General features: G+C 34.4%; 2 protein-coding genes across 2 annotated transcripts in view; one reads left to right on the plus strand and one right to left on the minus strand.

The window, feature by feature from the left end:
- LOC140436367 (UDP-glycosyltransferase UGT5-like) overlaps positions 1-18,030 on the plus strand; it is a 41,759-nt gene extending 23,729 nt beyond the window's left edge. The window contains exons 4-6 of the mRNA XM_072525111.1: positions 91-175; positions 11,455-11,674; positions 17,718-18,030. Of these exons, the coding sequence (XP_072381212.1) occupies positions 91-175; positions 11,455-11,674; positions 17,718-17,991 (579 nt within the window). The 3' untranslated portion in view covers positions 17,992-18,030. The remainder of the gene's footprint in view (positions 1-90; positions 176-11,454; positions 11,675-17,717) is intronic.
- LOC140436366 (uncharacterized) lies at positions 1,765-5,321 on the minus strand. The gene is made up of 2 exons (XM_072525110.1): positions 5,093-5,321; positions 1,765-5,006 (listed from the first exon to the last, which is right to left on the minus strand). The coding sequence occupies exon 2, from the start codon at positions 4,825-4,827 to the stop codon at positions 2,296-2,298; it is 2,532 nt and encodes an 843-aa protein (XP_072381211.1). The 5' UTR covers positions 4,828-5,006; positions 5,093-5,321; the 3' UTR covers positions 1,765-2,295.
- Positions 18,031-18,758: the final 728 nt, after the last annotated feature.

The raw sequence follows: 18,758 nt of genomic DNA on the forward strand, positions 1-18,758 counted from the left end.
TTGCACATGTGCGCCAATTTTATGCATATATATGTGCATATTTGCTTTATTCTCTGTTGCTAATAAGTATGTTTAAAATAATATTGGCAGGTTTTCGTAAAATGGCCTAAAGACGTCCCAGGAAAGAATAAGAATATTGAAATACGATCATGGTTCCCACAACAGGATGTATTAGGTGAGTAAGATAATGTGTCAGTCGATATATTAACTACTTGTTAAATTTAGCTTGAGACTTGAAGCTTAATTTTTAAAAGAAGTTCTTAAACTGGAAGAATTTTCCAAATTACGTATTTCTTGTAAGAAAAGATAAATATGTATCTCTAAAATTTTTTATGACGAAAACATTTCGGTAATTATTGTATAACAATATAGTTATCATTTAACTATGAAGTGATAGGGGAGAGTCCTACAGTACCGTCACCTTAAGGTTTATCAACAAAAAAATCAAAATGCTAAAAGGTACATGTTTAATACTTCCTGTCATGTATGAAAGGACTATTATGCTGTCAATGAAAGTAATAAACAATCATAATGTTTCAAAATAATCACTTTATTAATGAAAATTAAAGATAAGGAAAAATCAAACTTTATAAAATTGGCCTCCAGTACCGGCCAGTAAATATATTACCAATTAAACAATACAGAAATCACAAATATATTAAAATCCACAAGGAAAATAATTCCTGTAGCTGGCTGTATACCACGTATAACAAAAGAGGTTAGTCTTTGTATGTGGGTATATTTTATTTTATAAAAACCCTTAAAAGGGCAACATTACAAGCACGAACGTTTTCGGAACAACTGTTCCATCATCAGGTTAAAATGCCTAAAATAAGTATAAACCATTTAGTTACAACAAACGTGGTTTAAAATTTTGACTAAGGTTAAAAACAATAAAATGGTTATACTTACAGGTTAACATGCCTGAGCCACCAAAATATTTGGGTAAAAACCCTTTAAATTGAAAAATGTTACCGAAGAATGTACATGATGTTTATAATATTATATGATGTTTAATATTTTAATTAGATTTTACTTCAGGTAACATACACCCATGCTTAAGTGAGTTCCAGTGTCCGGAGAGTAAACCTCTTCAAACGGACTACGGTTGGCAACTGATTGATGAAATACTCATGAGCGGTGTCAAAAACAAAATGTCAATGAACCATGAAACAGTGTTAGTTAAACATTATATTACTACAGCCAAAAGATTAAAAAACTTTGATGATGTTAAAATGATAACAGTAATCCAGGTGTTGGAATTTAAAAATTTCTCTATAATTATTTAATATTGGATGTAAAAGATGTAAATTACTGGTGTTGTTGAAGGTCATGTTTAAGAAGATGACGTATGCATTAGGCAGCTTATTTTACTCTTTATCGTATGGAGTGTGGTCTAAAAGGTGTAATTTGTGAAGAATTAGCTGAAATATATGGAAATGTCCTTTTATGTTGCTAACATCTAGGACAAGGAAGAATAATTAGTATATATTTGTAGCTAATGTAAGACTTTTTTAAGTAGATGAAATTGTTTAATACTGCTAGTATCGTAAAAATTTTTTTTTAATATAAGTGAGTCCAATAGTTTGAGAAAAAATGATTGAAAATCTTCCGGCTGAAGGAATTAAAGTTATAATTTATGTGATTAAATTTAAAAATTTTATGGAAAGACTGAGATCCTCAGAGACCTGGCAGGAATAACAGTAAATGGAATGACTAAAGAATAAAGGGGAGTGGGTTAAAGGCAAATGAATGAGTTAATCAACAAAATTAGAGATGATAGAGGTCCTTCATGCTTAAAGCATCTAGCACCCTGAACAAAATATATTTTGGTTGTGTTAAAATCCGATACATAAAAGTTTGAAATTTTATTTGTGAGTATGGTGTACTAAGTTGTTGACTAAGAGAGGGGGGAGCAATGGTTGATTAAAGGTTTAGGTAAAGTGGGAGAAAGTGAATTCTGATGAATTGCTGGATTGTGTTTAAATGTTTACTGAGTTTGGAACTAATGGGTGGATGGTAGATATATGAAAAGACAGAGAACTAGCAAAAGAAAAAAGAATGGACAGGAATATGGTGCAAACGTGAAGATTGTAAAATAATGAAATAGTGAGGTATAAAAGATATGATGTTAACAATAGGGGGCTGAAAAATTCTTTTGGAGGGAGTGTTGTGACAGTAGTGTAGAGAGAATGGTTGTTTTTAAAAAACAATAATTGTTGAGAAGGATTAAGGTGTTGACATTTATAGAGGAAAGACAGATGAAGAAGATGGGGTAAATTTGAGAAGTGTGGGTTATGAAAAGAGTTGTCGGTGTAAGGGTTGAAAGTCTCGGTTGAAAGATACATGGCGATTAACGCAGTTGGGGCTTCTTTGCTTTTCCTTGACTATTTCCAAGTCTTCATATAGATCTAATTTTAGAAAATTTTTTTGGGGTATATTATGTAACAAAGAGACGTCTTCTGGTATGTTGAGGGTATGTTTATGTTGTGCAAGATGTTGTGAGAAGGTGGAAGTGTTCTCTTTTTTAGTGTGTTCTTGGGAACGGGAAGTTAGTGATCTACAGGTTCTACCTATATATGTAGCATCACAATCAGAGCACTGTAATTTGTAAACACCACTACGATCCATGTAGTTGATGCAATCTTTTGAATTGGTTAAACATTGTCCTAGATTGTTCAGGACTTTAAAAGAAATGTGGGTATTCTCAACAGATCTTTTTAGGATATATCTGATATCTCCAGAAAGACGTTCTTGAAGGTAAGGTAAGGAAGCATAATGAGGTTTAATGGTCAAGTCTCTGGGGAACGCAGCCTCTCTCAAAAGTTTGAGTTGTCTTTTATTAATAAGTTTGTTAATGAGGTTGGGGTCATACCCATTGTTGGATGCTATTTGTTTTAGAATATTGAGTTCTGTTTGGTAGTTAGATTGTGATAGTGGGATTGTTTCTAGGCGGTGAATATAACTATGGAAGGCTGCATATTTATGTGACATTGGGTGGTTGGAAGATAAAGGTATGATATGATCGGTTTGTGTAGGTTTCCTATAGATACTGAAATCGAAATGGTCGTTTAATCTGGTAATAGTAAGGTCGAGGAAATTAATTGATTGAGACGACTCTAGTTCCATGGTGAACTTTATGTTTGGGTGGATTTGATTTATTTTGGAGAGTAATAGATCAGCTGAATTCGAGTTACCTGATATGAAGACTAAACAGTCATCAACATATCGAAACCAATGGAGAATTTCAGGATTTTTCATAATGTGTGTGGATTCTAAGTGATCCATAAATATATCAGCTAGGAGAGGGGAAAGGCAACTACCCATGGCTAAGCCATCAGGTTGTCTGTAAAATTTACTATTGAAAACAAAAAAGTCTTGAGCTAGACAAGTTTGTAATAATTGAATAATTGAGTTAGTGGTAGACATAGTGATAGAATTTGCTCGTAGAAGAGAGTGGACCAGATTAATAGTTTCTTGTTTGGGGACTGAAGTAAACAAATTGCTGACATCAAATGAAAGCATTGTGATGTTGGGATGAAGATTTATTTGTTGGAGATTGTTGACTAGATGAATTGTATTTTTGACTGAAAAGCGAGGGGTGAAGTTCGTCATATTGTTAATGAGATTCAATATGAATTTTGACAGGATAGAAACTGGAGTGTTTATAAAACTAACAACAGGACGAATGGGAATTCCCTCTTTGTGTATCTTAGGTAAACCATACAATCTGGGTGTTAATGGGTTGCTAGGTATTTTATAATATGGAGCATCATGTTCTGACAAAAATTCTGTGAAAAGTTTATTGGTAGCTTTGATTTTATTAATGAACTTTTTTGTTGGATCTTCGGGGAGTGGAGTGAAATTGTTATCTGAAAGAAATGTAGTGACCTTGTCGTTATATAACTTCTGATCAAGAATGACTAGACAATTGCCTTTGTCTGCTTTACTAATGATTAAATTATGGGATTTAATTTTGTTTTGAATAGACTTGAGGATATGGAGTTGGTCTTTCTGTTTTTTGTATGAAAATTGTGGAAAAGGAACGTTGAATGAGTAATTTTGAGAAGTAGAAGGTAGGTTGATGGATGATGAGTTGTGGGATGTGTTAGATGTAGTGTTGGTAGTAGAGATATTGAAAGAAGTAGAAGTTGATGGGAAATTTTTGTTTTTGAATTTGAAGATGGTTTTGTAGCAGGAGTTTCTAATTGAAGTTTTTTGGTTTAGAGGGACTGAGAGATTCTGTATGATAACATCTAGCTCAATGGAGAGACTCTGAAGGTCCTTTTCAGAAACCTTCCTCGGAATTGAGTATTTGAGACCTAGATTCAATAAGTCGAGTTCATTTTTATCAAAAGTTACGGAGGATAGATTTTTGAGCCTAGGGTGAAATTGAAAATTAGAAAATTTAGTTTTGTTCTTGTTACTGTTATTATTTTGTGAATTAGATGCATTATTAATGAGTTTATTGAGTTTAGATTTAAGTTTACTGAATTTAATAGAGGTTACACTGTCCATTTTGTCCTGAACATCATTCAAGAGGTTACTTAAGTTATCAAAACCTATGGATTCAAGTAAAAAGTCATATGTTACCTTAAGTTTACAGTTTAAAAAGTTAAGTTTTCCATAATGGTTGCAAATCTCCTTCTTTAAGATTTTTAGTTGAAAGGTGTTCCTTAAGGTGGTTGGAACATTTCCTGGTGTTTTAATTCTACAAAAGGTTGGAAAAACTTTGTAGTTGATACATTGTGAGATGAACCATATATCCAACTTGAGAGTACATCTTTTAGTGGCTAAGCGCATGTATTGAAGAGCCAAGTTGACCATACCGTCAATTAACAAAATCCACAAGGAAAATAATTCCTGTAGCTGGCTGTATACCACGTATAACAAAAGAGGTTAGTCTTTGTATGTGGGTATATTTTATTTTATAAAAACCCTTAAAAGGGCAACATTACAAGCACGAACGTTTTCGGAACAACTGTTCCATCATCAGGTTAAAATGCCTAAAATAAGTATAAACCATTTAGTTACAACAAACGTGGTTTAAAATTTTGACTAAGGTTAAAAACAATAAAATGGTTATACTTACAGGTTAACATGCCTGAGCCACCAAAATATTTGGGTAAAAACCCTTTAAATTGAAAAATGTTACCGAAGAATGTACATGATGTTTATAATATTATATGATGTTTAATATTTTAATTAGATTTTACTTCAGGTAACATACACCCATGCTTAAGTGAGTTCCAGTGTCCGGAGAGTAAACCTCTTCAAACGGACTACGGTTGGCAACTGATTGATGAAATACTCATGAGCGGTGTCAAAAACAAAATGTCAATGAACCATGAAACATCATATACATCTTTTTTTTTTTTTTTACAAGATGTACTCTCAAGTTGGATATATGGTTCATCTCACAATGTATCAACTACAAAGTTTTTCCAACCTTTTGTAGAATTAAAACACCAGGAAATGTTCCAACCACCTTAAGGAACACCTTTCAACTAAAAATCTTAAAGAAGGAGACCACACTCCATACGATAAAGAGTAAAATAAGCTGCCTAATGCATACGTCATCTTCTTAAACATGACCTTCAACAACACCAGTAATTTACATCTTTTACATCCAATATTAAATAATTATAGAGAAATTTTTAAATTCCAACACCTGGATTACTGTTATCATTTTAACATCATCAAAGTTTTTTAATCTTTTGGCTGTAGTAATATAATGTTTAACTAACACTGTTTCATGGTTCATTGACATTTTGTTTTTGACACCGCTCATGAGTATTTCATCAATCAGTTGCCAACCGTAGTCCGTTTGAAGAGGTTTACTCTCCGGACACTGGAACTCACTTAAGCATGGGTGTATGTTACCTGAAGTAAAATCTAATTAAAATATTAAACATCATATAATATTATAAACATCATGTACATTCTTCGGTAACATTTTTCAATTTAAAGGGTTTTTACCCAAATATTTTGGTGGCTCAGGCATGTTAACCTGTAAGTATAACCATTTTATTGTTTTTAACCTTAGTCAAAATTTTAAACCACGTTTGTTGTAACTAAATGGTTTATACTTATTTTAGGCATTTTAACCTGATGATGGAACAGTTGTTCCGAAAACGTTCGTGCTTGTAATGTTGCCCTTTTAAGGGTTTTTATAAAATAAAATATACCCACATACAAAGACTAACCTCTTTTACAAATATATTGTTTGGATAGCTCTCATATGTTCGCACAAACCTCATGAACCCAAATATTACAGTTTCCACACTGTATCCAATCCTCTTCATGAGATTCAGTGCACAAAGGACAAACTGTCTCTTCTTCAACCGGTCTGCTAGGAGGAGGTAGGTTTTCATCTTTATTTTTCCTACTTTTCTTACTAACATATCTTCCTGACAACAAGCGTTTACCTTTTTGAACATATTTTCCTGAGACTTTATTTTTTTTGTTAACGTTATTTTTCACAAGTAAATTCTTCCCTCGTTTAAGTGATTCGACGGTTGTTTTGCCTGCTTTTTTCTCTTCCAGCATTTTTTTGTATGGAGAACCAGTTATAATTTCGCTTTTTTCAGCTTTACGACTCCGGGCAGTTGCTCTTCTAAAAGAAGCATCAGGAACCGGTGAGAGTTCTGTAAGTGCAGCTTTAAAATTGTCTGAGGATAGGTCAATTGTAGCTTCTTCTTGAGATTCTAATTGCCGCAAAAAAGCAATTTGTGATTCTCCATTAGCAAGAGTAGTTTGGTTGTCGGAATGCACAGAATTTGTAATATGGGCTACGAGATCAGGAGCAGGAGTAGTAGATGTTGGTTCTAGCAGTTGGGAAGATGAAGGCAACGGTTCTGATGTTGAAGGTGTTGCTTCTAGCAGTTGGGAAGATGAAGGCAATGATTCTAACATTGATTGTTGTTCTGTAATGTTGGTTATGTTAGAACAAATAAAGTCCAAATCATTAAAGACATTTTTATCAAAGGGGTGTATGCCTGTGCAACGAAAGCCACTAACTGCGATTTCCATTCGAGAAACTCGATTAAAAGCTGAAGCAACTAAGCCAGCAATCTCGTATTCACTGATTCTAATACCGGGATTCAATCTCATCCACAAGTCACATGCATTATTATAAGCAGATTTAAATGGCTTCATGAACGTACGATCTAGTGGCTGTAGCTTATGAGTCGTATGTGGTGGGGTGCTAAGCATATGGATGTTATTTTTCTGGGCAAATTCAATAACATCTAAGTCCTTATGACTCGCATGTCCATCTAAAATCAGAAGAACTGGATTCTCGGCTGTAGGATTAGAATACTGCACAAAATGATGCATCCATTTTAAAAATAATTCGGCATTCATCCAGCCGTTTGGCTGAGCTTCGCCTACGCTCTCATTTGGGGCGTTAACCATTAGTCTTTCATTCATTCGGACTCGTGGAAATATAAAATATGGTGGAACAAATTGACCTCCAGCGCTCATTGCAAAAAGCACCGTCACGTTCTTTCCACGTTCTGCTGAAGTCAGTTTTCCTACTTGTTTTTGGTTTTTAGTAGCTAAAACTTTGGCATGTTTTTGGACAATGCTGACCCCAGTCTCGTCGAAATTCCATATTTTATAAGGAGTGAATTTAAACCTCTGTATCAAAGTCTCTAAACCATCAAAGAAACGCTCAACCTGAGGTCTGTTAAATCCTACTGCTCTCATTAAGCTCGTTGATTCAGCACTCCGCAATGATAAATCACTATGTCTTTTCATAAAAGAATAATAATAGTTTTTCCCTGCCATTTCTTTTTCTTTATTAAACTGGTGAGGTAACTTCAACTTCTCTGCCAGTTGAAAAGCAAGACGTAAAAATTCTTGCATGTTTAAAGGCATTAGTCTATTGGCCAAGTGGTTAACATGTGTCGCCAATGTTTTTTCATGATCAGGTGAAAAAGTATTGTGAAAACGACCCATAACTGGCTCAATGGATATCTCTTCATTATTTTTAATAGCACTTACTCTGTCATTCAATGTAGTTCGTGGTATCTGATATCGATGAGTATCACTCATCTCATTATTCAGTACCTTTTCCACGGCTTTTCGCATGTTCGCAGGATCCCAGCTACCCTTTTTTCCCTCACATGAACATTATTTTTATCACTTGGCATTTTTGCGTACCTGTAAGTAAAAGAAATCTTTTAAAAACGAACTTTAATATTGGCCGGTACTGCAGGACAATGCAGTGGCCAGTACTGGAGGAAACGAAAAAAAAAAGTTTGTTTACAGGTAAAAACAAACGCACAAATATTGATTTAAAATATACTTTTTTATAGTTATATAAGTACACTATACATACCAGGAGTTATTTGTTTTAAACTGGATCTTTAAATGTTGAAAATCACCAACAGAATTTTAAATATGCAGTGTACGTCTATGATGCCCAACACAAATCTTTGCACTGACAAGAATCCTGTCGCGACAAGTTGACACCGCGTTGGCTTGTACTTATAGGAGTGTCTAGCACTAATACCGATAATCATCACCGTACCATCTATTATAGGTTTGTAGAACTTTCAACTGGCCGGTACTGTATGCCGGCCGGTACTGTGGGACTCTCCCCTACACATTTTTCTAAATGTAAAAATGTATGGTATATTTATTAGGATTTAAAAGTTGCTTCCGTTTTACAGGCAGCACGCATCTTTAGCATAAAAGCTTTAAACAATTACATTTTGAAAACAAAAAGAGAAATCAAACGATTTCTACCTGGCGAAACCGAATTCAAATTTTTACCACTGTGCTTTTTAAAACTTGCAAAGCAAACAGCTTGATAAATTACTCGGCAAGGGAATCTAAAATTACATTCCACATGCCGTTCATCATGGTCAAAATTCGTAGTGAATTTAGTTTCTGGTACTGGTTATTTTGATAACTATTGTCTAGGACGGGAAAGATTTTTGTTTCGGTTCAGAGCAGTGGCTATACCGTTCTAAGGAGACTTAAAGAGGTCGAAATACGTATAAGCGGCTTGTCGCTGTACTGTATCGAAACAAAAATCTAATACCGTCATTATGTTTTAATTACATTTTGCTACCTCTCTAGTTTGTCTAGGAAGACTTGGCCTTCTAATCTTGATTTAAAATCCATGCTAATAACTTAAAAACTCAAATAAATCACAATAACAGCTTTTCCAAAAGATTAAATACCTTTATTTGTTGCAGTAAAACAGTAAACAGTTAAAGCACCTTGATTTCAGCAATCACGAAATAGGACCAAGTCTCAAAGCTATATTTGACGAGTAGTACTTACATACTCTTTACCAAAATTGATACATATATATACATCGGTTTAGAACGTCTTTCGTCGTTGTCCGATACCTAAACACCATCTCTTCCTATCTTCGCAGTCGTTTGTTGTTAAATTTCTTTCGCTCATGGACTTGTTTACGCCGTGTTGCCATTCTAATCTGGGTCTTCCTCTTTTCCGTCGACCTATCGGTTGCCATTCTATTACTTTTTTGGGGAGTCTTGATGCTGGCATCCGTTGAACATGCCCATACCACCTTAATTGTTTCTTCTCTATATCTTGGGTTATATTTCCTTCTATTCCCATACGTTGTTTTATTACATCATTTCTGATTCGGTCTCGTCTGGAAATACCTAAAGATCTTCTCATTGCATCCATCTCTACTGCTTCTATTCGCTTTTTGTTCTTTTCACTAATTCTCCATGTTTCCGCGCCATAAAGAAAAGTAGTTTTAATCATGGTCTCATATATATTAAATTTTCTTTCTTTCGTTATCTCTTTACTCTATACTATTGAGACATCCTAAGACTTTCTTTGCTTGAGTGATTCGTTTTTCTATTTCCCGTGTATCAGTTCCTGTATTGTCAAAGGCAACACCCAAGTAGTCATAGCTCTGACAGCAGGAAATATGTTGTCCGTTTTCGAGGTCTATGTTATCTGACTCGTTTCCAATACAAAGATATTTGGTTTTTGTTGTATTTACATTCATTCCCTAGTCGTTATATTCTTCTATCAGTTTTCTTAGCATGTACTGCATGTCTTCCCTGTCGGTCGCTAGCACTACCTGGTCATCAGCAAACTGGAGTGTATATATACATTCATTGCTAAGCTCTATACCCATCCTATGTACCTTTCTTTTCCATCTTTCCAATGCCGCTGCAACATATATCTTGAATAAGGTTGGTGAGATACAGCATCCCTGTCGCAAGCCTTTTGTAACCAGGAATTCTTCCGTTAGATATTTTCCTGTTTTTATCTGTGCCTTAGAGTCTCTATATAGTTCTTGTACAGCATTTATCAATGTGTGGTTGATGTTAGATCTTTTCAACGTTGTCCACAGTTTTGTTAAGGGGATGTTGTCATATGCTTTTTGCAGGTCTACAAAAGTAATATGAGTTTCTAGATTCTTAGCCGATCTTTTTTCTATTATTTGTTTAAGACAAAATACGTTATCGGTGCATGATCTTCCTGCACAGAACCCGCTTTGTTCTTCCTCTTCATTGTGCTTATATTCTTCCTCGATCATATTTCTCAAAATTCGTCCATACAGTCTGCTCAGGGTGCTGGTTACCGATATGCCTCTATAATTAAAAAAATTGATTTAATGTAATATTTGTTGTGAAGGAAAACATTTTACAGATGACCTCATTTAATTACTTGTTTCATTGTTTATCTTCTATAAATTTCTCACGATAAAATTGGCTATATTCATATTTTTTTGTCAAACAGGGAACTGCTTATGATTACACGCACGTCTGTAGGAAAATCATTAGTTTACCCTAAAACGTTCATTTTTAAAGATTAACTTCTTGAGAATTATCTTATTTATTTTGTCTCTTAAAATGGGTGTGAAAGAGATTTTGTAATTTTATACAATCCCCATATTTAAATAAAATCCCACCTCTCAGCGAACATAACCACTCAGTCAGATCTCGCCACGCGCGCATCTATAGTTTAGATCCTCGAAATCTCTTTACTGCCCGACGTCTTAGCAGAAATCTTTGTTACTTCACATGACGACGCCGAGACTCGACGCTATTTTTCTTACCTCACGCCTAAAACATTCAAAAGGCGTAAGTGTGTTTCTTCTGTGCTGATGATAATTTATCAGTTATGCCAATGGATTTTGTTCTTATTTACAATCATATTCATATCATTTCTTACGGGAATTAAGGAGCTAACTCTATATTTCTTATATAAACAATAGGAGTGGCGTTTATTTTTTAAGAGGTGCAACAATTTTAAAAATTAATGTTTTTTTTTCACAAAAATAGAGTAATACTTAAAGAAAAATCACGAATGCCTAAATACTTCTTAATTTAGCCTCAATAAGTTTTGTTGTTTATATAACTATAACATTTCATTAATACAGGGACATAAATATATCAAAATAACACAGATTGTTCTAAAGATATGACTCATTTAATCTATCTTTTACAGCTCATCCAAATGTGAAGCTATTTATCACTCACGGAGGTTTACTAAGCACTTTAGAGACTATATACTACGGTGTTCCAGTATTAACTCTGCCAATATTCGGTGATCAGAAAATGAACGCAGCCAAAGCTAACATCGCGGGCTACGGAGTATCATTGACTTTCTCCACGATAACGGAGGAGGAGTTTAGTAACTCATTGAAGGAAATATTAACTAATAAAAAGTGAGTCAAAATTTGTTTATTTTATGTTACTGTCATGGTATTACGCCCACTATATTGGTTTATTTATCAGATGAAGTACATTTTTCGAAAGAGTTACTTTATTTATTATTGTGTTACGATCATTCTGTATTCAAGAATACTTGAATAGAATTTATGTGAGCGTATGCAAATCAATCTTAAGTAGAATCCCACGGTAAAGATCTCATTGGATCTGAAGATTCAGGTTAGTCGTCTAGGTCTCTTTTAACACAGTAAGGACACTAGCCAGCGACGTCTACTAGATACACACCATCTTTAGGAATTTGGTACCCGCTCAGGAAATAACCATTTAGGTAAAATCCTTGTACACTGTATAACAATTATTTTTAAGTTTAAGGTTCATTCTGGTAATTTTTTGAGCGTTTTGTAGTTGGGTAGAACGGCTAGTTGGATCGTGACGTATGAAGTTTCAATGAGAATATCATGACGAAGAAAAATTAAACATGGCGGCGTGCCAAAGGGCCAATCGTGACGTGCAAGGTATCATATGATAAGAGTTAACGAATAGAATACAATAACAAAGAAAAATAAAACATGGCTATATGGCGTAACGACCTTAAGCTTATACCAATTAAAGGCAATAACGTACAGATAGGTAAGAGGTGTCATATGACAGGATTTAGCAAATAGAATATGATGACATAGAAAAATTATGCCATCTGTATCTGTATCTGTAGAGTAGGGAGGACGAGTTAAGTTTCACAGCACTTAGGCCACAATTGACCCATTGTGCATCCTCCCAGGGAGCTGTCACCCTTAGCTCATTGTCCATCCTGCCATATATAGGCAATATATGCTCTTTTACCATCTAAGTGTGAGTTCCATGTTAACTTCCTGTCAAGGGTAATACCAAGGTACTTCACCTCGTCAGAAAAATTTAGACTGTAGTTTAGAATCCTTGGGGGTATTGAGCCCGTGATTCTTCTTTTCCTGGTAAAGAGGACCATCTCTGTTTTCTTGGGATTTATAGATAATGAGTGTTCCTTGCACCATGTTTCTATTAGTCGAAGAGTAACTTGTGATCTCTCACATGTTCTCAAACTTACCGCTTTGCAGGTCAGCAATATCGTCTGCATAGGCTATTGTGTAGAAACCGTTGCTGCTGAGTTGGTCAACCAGGGTATCTAGAACTATGTTCCAGAGTAGTGGTGATAGCACCCCTCCCTGTGGACACCCCCTCATAACCATGCCTCTAACAGAAACGTCTTCTACATTTATGCTTATTGCTCTATTAGAGAGCATACTGAATATCCATTCGCTTATGGCCAGGGGAACATTCCTGACGTTGAACTGTTGGGTGATAGTTGGGAATGTGGTTTTATCAAACGCTCCCTCAATGTCTATGAATATACCTAGGGTGGATTCTTTATTATCCAGCGATCTTTCAATTCTTCCCACTACATGATGCAGTGCAGAATCGGTGGATCTTCCCGAAGTATATGCATGTTGATTTGGGTGAAGTGGGTTATGGACCAGAACTTCATCCTTTATGTACCTCTCGCATAGCCTTTCCATCGTTTTCAACAGAAAGGATGTTAGGCTAATTGGTCGGAAAGCCTTTGGTAGGGTGTAGTCCATCCTACCTGGTTTTGGTATGAAGACCACACGTACCTCTCTCCACTTCCTAGGAATATATCTCAGAACCAAAGAGGCTCTGAATATTTCCACGAGGTGCGGCAGAAGGATATCCAGTCCCCACCGTAGTAGGGCTGGATATATGCCGTCAGGCCCTGGTGATTTGAAAGGGGTGAAGCACGATTTGGCCCATTTTACCTTTTCCTCATTAATCATTGTTCTGGCGAGATGCCAGTCGTTTGTTGAGGGTATGATTGCTTCTTCCATCCGGTTTGGTGCTGTTGAGACACTAGAACCGGGAAAGTGTGTTTTCATCAGGACCTCAGTACTTTCGCGAAGGTTGGAAGTTTTATTCCCATCTTCCTTCGTTAGTATGCCGACATCCCGATGTGGGTCCTTTGAGAGCGCTTTTTGTAGCCTGGAAGCCTGCGAGAAATCTTCGATTTTCTCACAGAAGGTTCTCCAAGCAGCTCTTTGTCTTTGTCTGCAGACTTTTTTAAACTCTCTGAGATTTGATTGATAAGAATCCCAATCCTCTTTGAGTTTGGTGCGTTTCGCTCTATTAAAAGCTGTTCTTGCTATCTTTCTAAGGTGTTCCAATTCAGTGCACCACCAAGAGTTGGTTATGCGACTTTCCTGGACCATCCTTATTGGACAGGATTTTTTTATAAGCATAGCTTATTTTGTTTTGGATAGATACCGTATACCTTTCCAATTCTGTATTAGTTCCTGAAGTTGAAGCCTTTTCATTCCGCAGAGCATCTTCTAAGAGTCGGTTGTAGAATTCTACATCCGTCCTCCTAGGGTTGCGCGATTTGATAAGGCTTTTTTCCAGACTAATATTATAGGTTAGCCAGCGGTGGTCAGACATAGAAATATCCTCCGATATCTGCCAGTTCTGAATTTTATTCGATATTTCAGCTGTTGCCAGCGTGATATCTATGACTGTTTGGCTCCGAACATTAATAAAGGTAGGTTCGGTGCTCTTATTTAAGATATACAAATCTTTTATAATAATATAGTCATAAAGAGACTTACCTCGAACATTATGCCATACAGGCATTACATAATCTTGACGCCTATTAGGTCGACCGTAACGCGTGATAAGTTTAATAACATATGAGATTTTTGACCTCTGTTCTATATGTTTTGACTAGACCCATTAATACGCCCGGCAAGCTTGATGAGGGAAATAAGGGAATATAAGAACATTTAAAAAAACTTGGAGATCCTACAAAAAATAATGAAGAACTACTTCAACTTGCCACACAGCTAGCAATAGTGTTGGTAGAAATATTAAAAAAGTTTGATGGTAAATTAGGTGAACTGCAAAGCCAAGCTTATTGGAAGCTATTGGATGATGTGATGTTAGGAATAACCTTTTATTTCAACAATACATCGTGCAATAAAAGCTATAATATAAACTTTTACAAAAATACAAACTTTTTCTCTGAATAAAATATATAAAACAAAAAAAAAATAGATTGAAGAAGAATACCGGAAATGAACTGTTTTTAGAAGATTTGCTCATATATTGAAGAACAAAATAAGACTAATGGAAGATATTATGTTAGTATATGGTAATCAAGATAAGAAGGTATCACTACTTTAAAAATACCGAGGAACTAAGTTAAAAAAAAAAAAAAAAAAAAAAAACATGTGAAGAATTTTCCCCTAATAGATTCTTCTTATTTATTAAAACCCACAATCATCACCGCCGCTACTGTTATATTTATTGTCTGTTGATCCAACAATTTAGGAAGTCCAAGTCAAGATAACACCACAAAAAGGAAGCAGTCGGTAAAAATAGCAATCATAATAGATAATATCCTGCAGAATAGCAGGTTTTGTCAGTGCGAGATCGGTCGATAATTCCATGGTATAGAATATCCAAAAAAATTATTTAAAAAAAAATGGCAATAGGCGATGATATTCTACATACTTGGAAAATAATTTTGTTATATTATCACTTAATACTCAATACTTATTTCTACTTACAAACATTAAATGTATTCCCGAAATTTGAAGGAAACTAAAAATATCTCGGAAAGTAATGAGTTTAGGTATAGGGAATGCTATATAAAAATGAAAAAGTATCATAAATACAATATTTCTAAAAAAAAATACAGGATGATCCATTGAGAAAATCGTAATTTTGTTCTATAGTTCACCCTGTATACAAATTTTTGTCAATTGTTTCAATTAAACTTAATTTAAAAACTACAATATATTGTTTACCTTATTATATAGAATAAATAATTGTATACAGGGTGTTTCAAAAAAAGATAACCCCGTCTCTAGGGTAGGTAAAAAACTGAAAAATAATTGGGGTTTGCTTAGTAAAAAATTTTTGTAACGTCATCCGTTTTCAAGATACAGGGCGTTGAAGAAAAAAAAACTTTACGCATTTTTTACGATTTTGCCGAAACTACTGGCAACATTGTAATGAAATTTTATACGAATATGTTTTGTAAGCTGATACATCTCATGAATTTGTTTTTATATCTGATTCTCATAGAGGGCGCTAATTACACGGATCGTACTAAGTATTAGTCAATATAACTTTTTTAAGAGTATAATTATTAATCAAAATTTCAAGTAAACTTAAACATTATTCAATTTTACATGAAAAAGGTACTCTTGGTAAAACTCGATACTGTGTACCGTTTTCGGAATATTTTGATTTGAAAATTATGAAGTAATAATTGATGCTGGTATAAAATAGTTAGTAATTAAACAATACTCACAAGAAAAAAATTAACAAGTCTATTCTTTTTTCTAAAGATTCCATTAACCTTCTAAACGGTAGGGGATCAGCTATTATGTCATTAAATTGACGTTGAATTCTTTCTTCCAATTCTTAGCGTAAATTTACCTCTGTAGCATAGACTTTTTCCTTAATATACGACCAAACTGCGTAGTCCAAAGGGTTAAAATCGCATGACCGAGGAGGCCAATGAATCGGAGCTTCTGCACCTCTACCAATCCATCGATTCGGAAATGATTACTCAACTAATTACGACACCTTCTATCAAAGTGTAGTGGAGCTCCATCGTGCATAAAAAATAAAGATCTTCGCTCGTTTAGCGTTAAATCTTCTAATATCTCGAATAAGGAATTGTTTAAAAAATCAAGATACATATCACCATTTAAATTTTCAGGTAGAATATGATAACCTATTAATTTGTTACCTAAAGTTGCTGCCCAAACATTAACTTTAAATAAGTGTTGGTAATGTGATACCCTTTTGACTCGTGGATTCTCATCACACAGTAGTGTGCATTATGGGAGTTAAACATACCTTGTCGCGTAAAGGTGGCCTCGTCCGTAAAAAGAATGCATTTTAAAAAATTTGGATTGTGGGCTGTCCTTTGTTGAAATGTTTCACAAAAATCCACTCTAACCGGTAGATCATCTGGCAGAGCTCTTGGACTTGTCTGTAATGATAAGGATGTAATTGATGTTCTTTCAGTATATTGAAAACGGATGCCGTTACAAAAATTTTTTACTAAGCAAACCCCAATTATTTTTCAGTTTTTTACCTACCCTAGAGACGGGGTTAGCTTTTTTTGAAACACCCTGTATATACGTGATTTATGTGATTTTCTGGGTTTGACTTTTTGAGAAGTATTCTCAAAATACTTCTTTTGAATCAGAAGTGAAAATCGAAACATCTCAATTTTTTTCAATAAAAATAGTAAATTGCATTAAATAGCTTCAGAACATAACTGATACTACCACCGCTCGTGCTATACATTTTAAATAATAGTACCCTTTTAGCTAGTTTACAGAATTTAAAAAGTTAGTGTCGTTTTATTGAATTCTCAGAATAAACGAATGTATTTGCATTTTTGAGAAATGGACTTTAACAATAGACAATAATTAAGAATTGAATTATCAATGTCTACTGAACGTGCAGATGTTCTCAGCATGGAGAGCGCATTTTTACCGAATGCATAGAGTGGAATGTGTTGTCTAGAGTATCTGATTGCCTTTCTCAAGTGAGAAAGGCAATCAGCCGAAACAGCTGTAGTGATAAGAATTTAAAATAAATTTTGTGGAAGTTTTGAAAACAAAGTTTTCAGTGTTTTGTTGTTACATAAAATGAATTTCCATTAAGTAACGGTCGAATCCATCAATTAAAATAAAATCAAATTCATGCCGACTAATACAATCGCGAGAGCTGGAAGTGTTGACGCAGATCTAACAAGAATTTATGGACTTAAACATATATTATCACATTGTAAACATTTTTTGTAAAAGCCGTTAATAATTTTTTATTATTAATTACATAATATATTATAATTTTATCTACATAATCAAAAGATGTGGTAGCTATTTTCAGTTGTTCTAGCGTAAAGCCTGTTTATTCCGAAATTTGTGATCTTATTAAAATAAACTAATTATTCTATACAATTTTATATTACAGGTACACAGAAAACGCCAAATTGAGGTCAAGACTTATGCACGACAGAATTGTCAAACCGATGGACACAGCAGTTTATTGGGTAGAGTATATAGTGCGAAATAAGGGAGCCCCTCACTTAAGGGTAGCGGCAATCAATATGCCATTCTACAAATACTTTTTACTTGATGTTATCGCTCTTTTAGTATTAGGTTTTAGTATTGTATCTACGGTAGTATATATAACTTGTAAAAAGGTTTGCTGTTCTAGAAAAAACAAAAAATCCAAAAAAGAATAATTTGTAAAATTTAAATAAAGACGTTTTTGTTTTACTAAAGTCTATTAAATTATAAGCATCTAATCTAAATAATGTTCTTGTCTTCTTTCGAAGGTTACGTCGCACGAGCAGCTTCTACTACGTGTTCTCATGATTTTTTCTAATATAATAACTTAAAAGCGTTAATGTAGTTCTTTTATGACATAGCCAAAGATATTGTGGTTTTCGCATCTTTATTTTATCATTTATTGACAGTCTTCATGATGTCTTTTCTTGATTTGTATCTCAATTGTTACTTTCAAAATAGCAAAAGAAAATTCTCAATTTATTTTAAAACAAGACTTTTTCCGGATATAATTATAAATAGGTACATTATTCATGCCAGATCAATTGGTCAGACCATAGGCAATGACGTTGTTCGACGAAACTGACTAAATCCAAAAACATCCAATGCATCACGAAAAGTCACTGTTTTCTGTACATTTTGGCTGGCCATAGTTAAATATTTCTTTGAGAATAACGTTGACTAGGCCATCACCGTTAACGGCGGGTGCTATAGGTCGATGATTACTAAGTTTTTTTGGTCTGAATTGGATGTTATAGACAGCAAAGACATGCAGTTTCAATAGGACAGCTCTGCGTACTTCAACGATCATGCTACATTTTAAATTCTGAACGAACTATTAGCGAGAAACATCTAAACAATCTTAAACAATAAATACTCCTACAAAAGGAATTTATTGGTTTAGTATTCTCGAGATAAATAGAGCTAACTAATTGCTTACCAG

Source organism: Diabrotica undecimpunctata, chromosome 3 (genome assembly GCF_040954645.1).
Source record: "Diabrotica undecimpunctata isolate CICGRU chromosome 3, icDiaUnde3, whole genome shotgun sequence".
In the NCBI taxonomy this organism is placed as follows: Eukaryota; Metazoa; Arthropoda; class Insecta; order Coleoptera; family Chrysomelidae; genus Diabrotica; species Diabrotica undecimpunctata.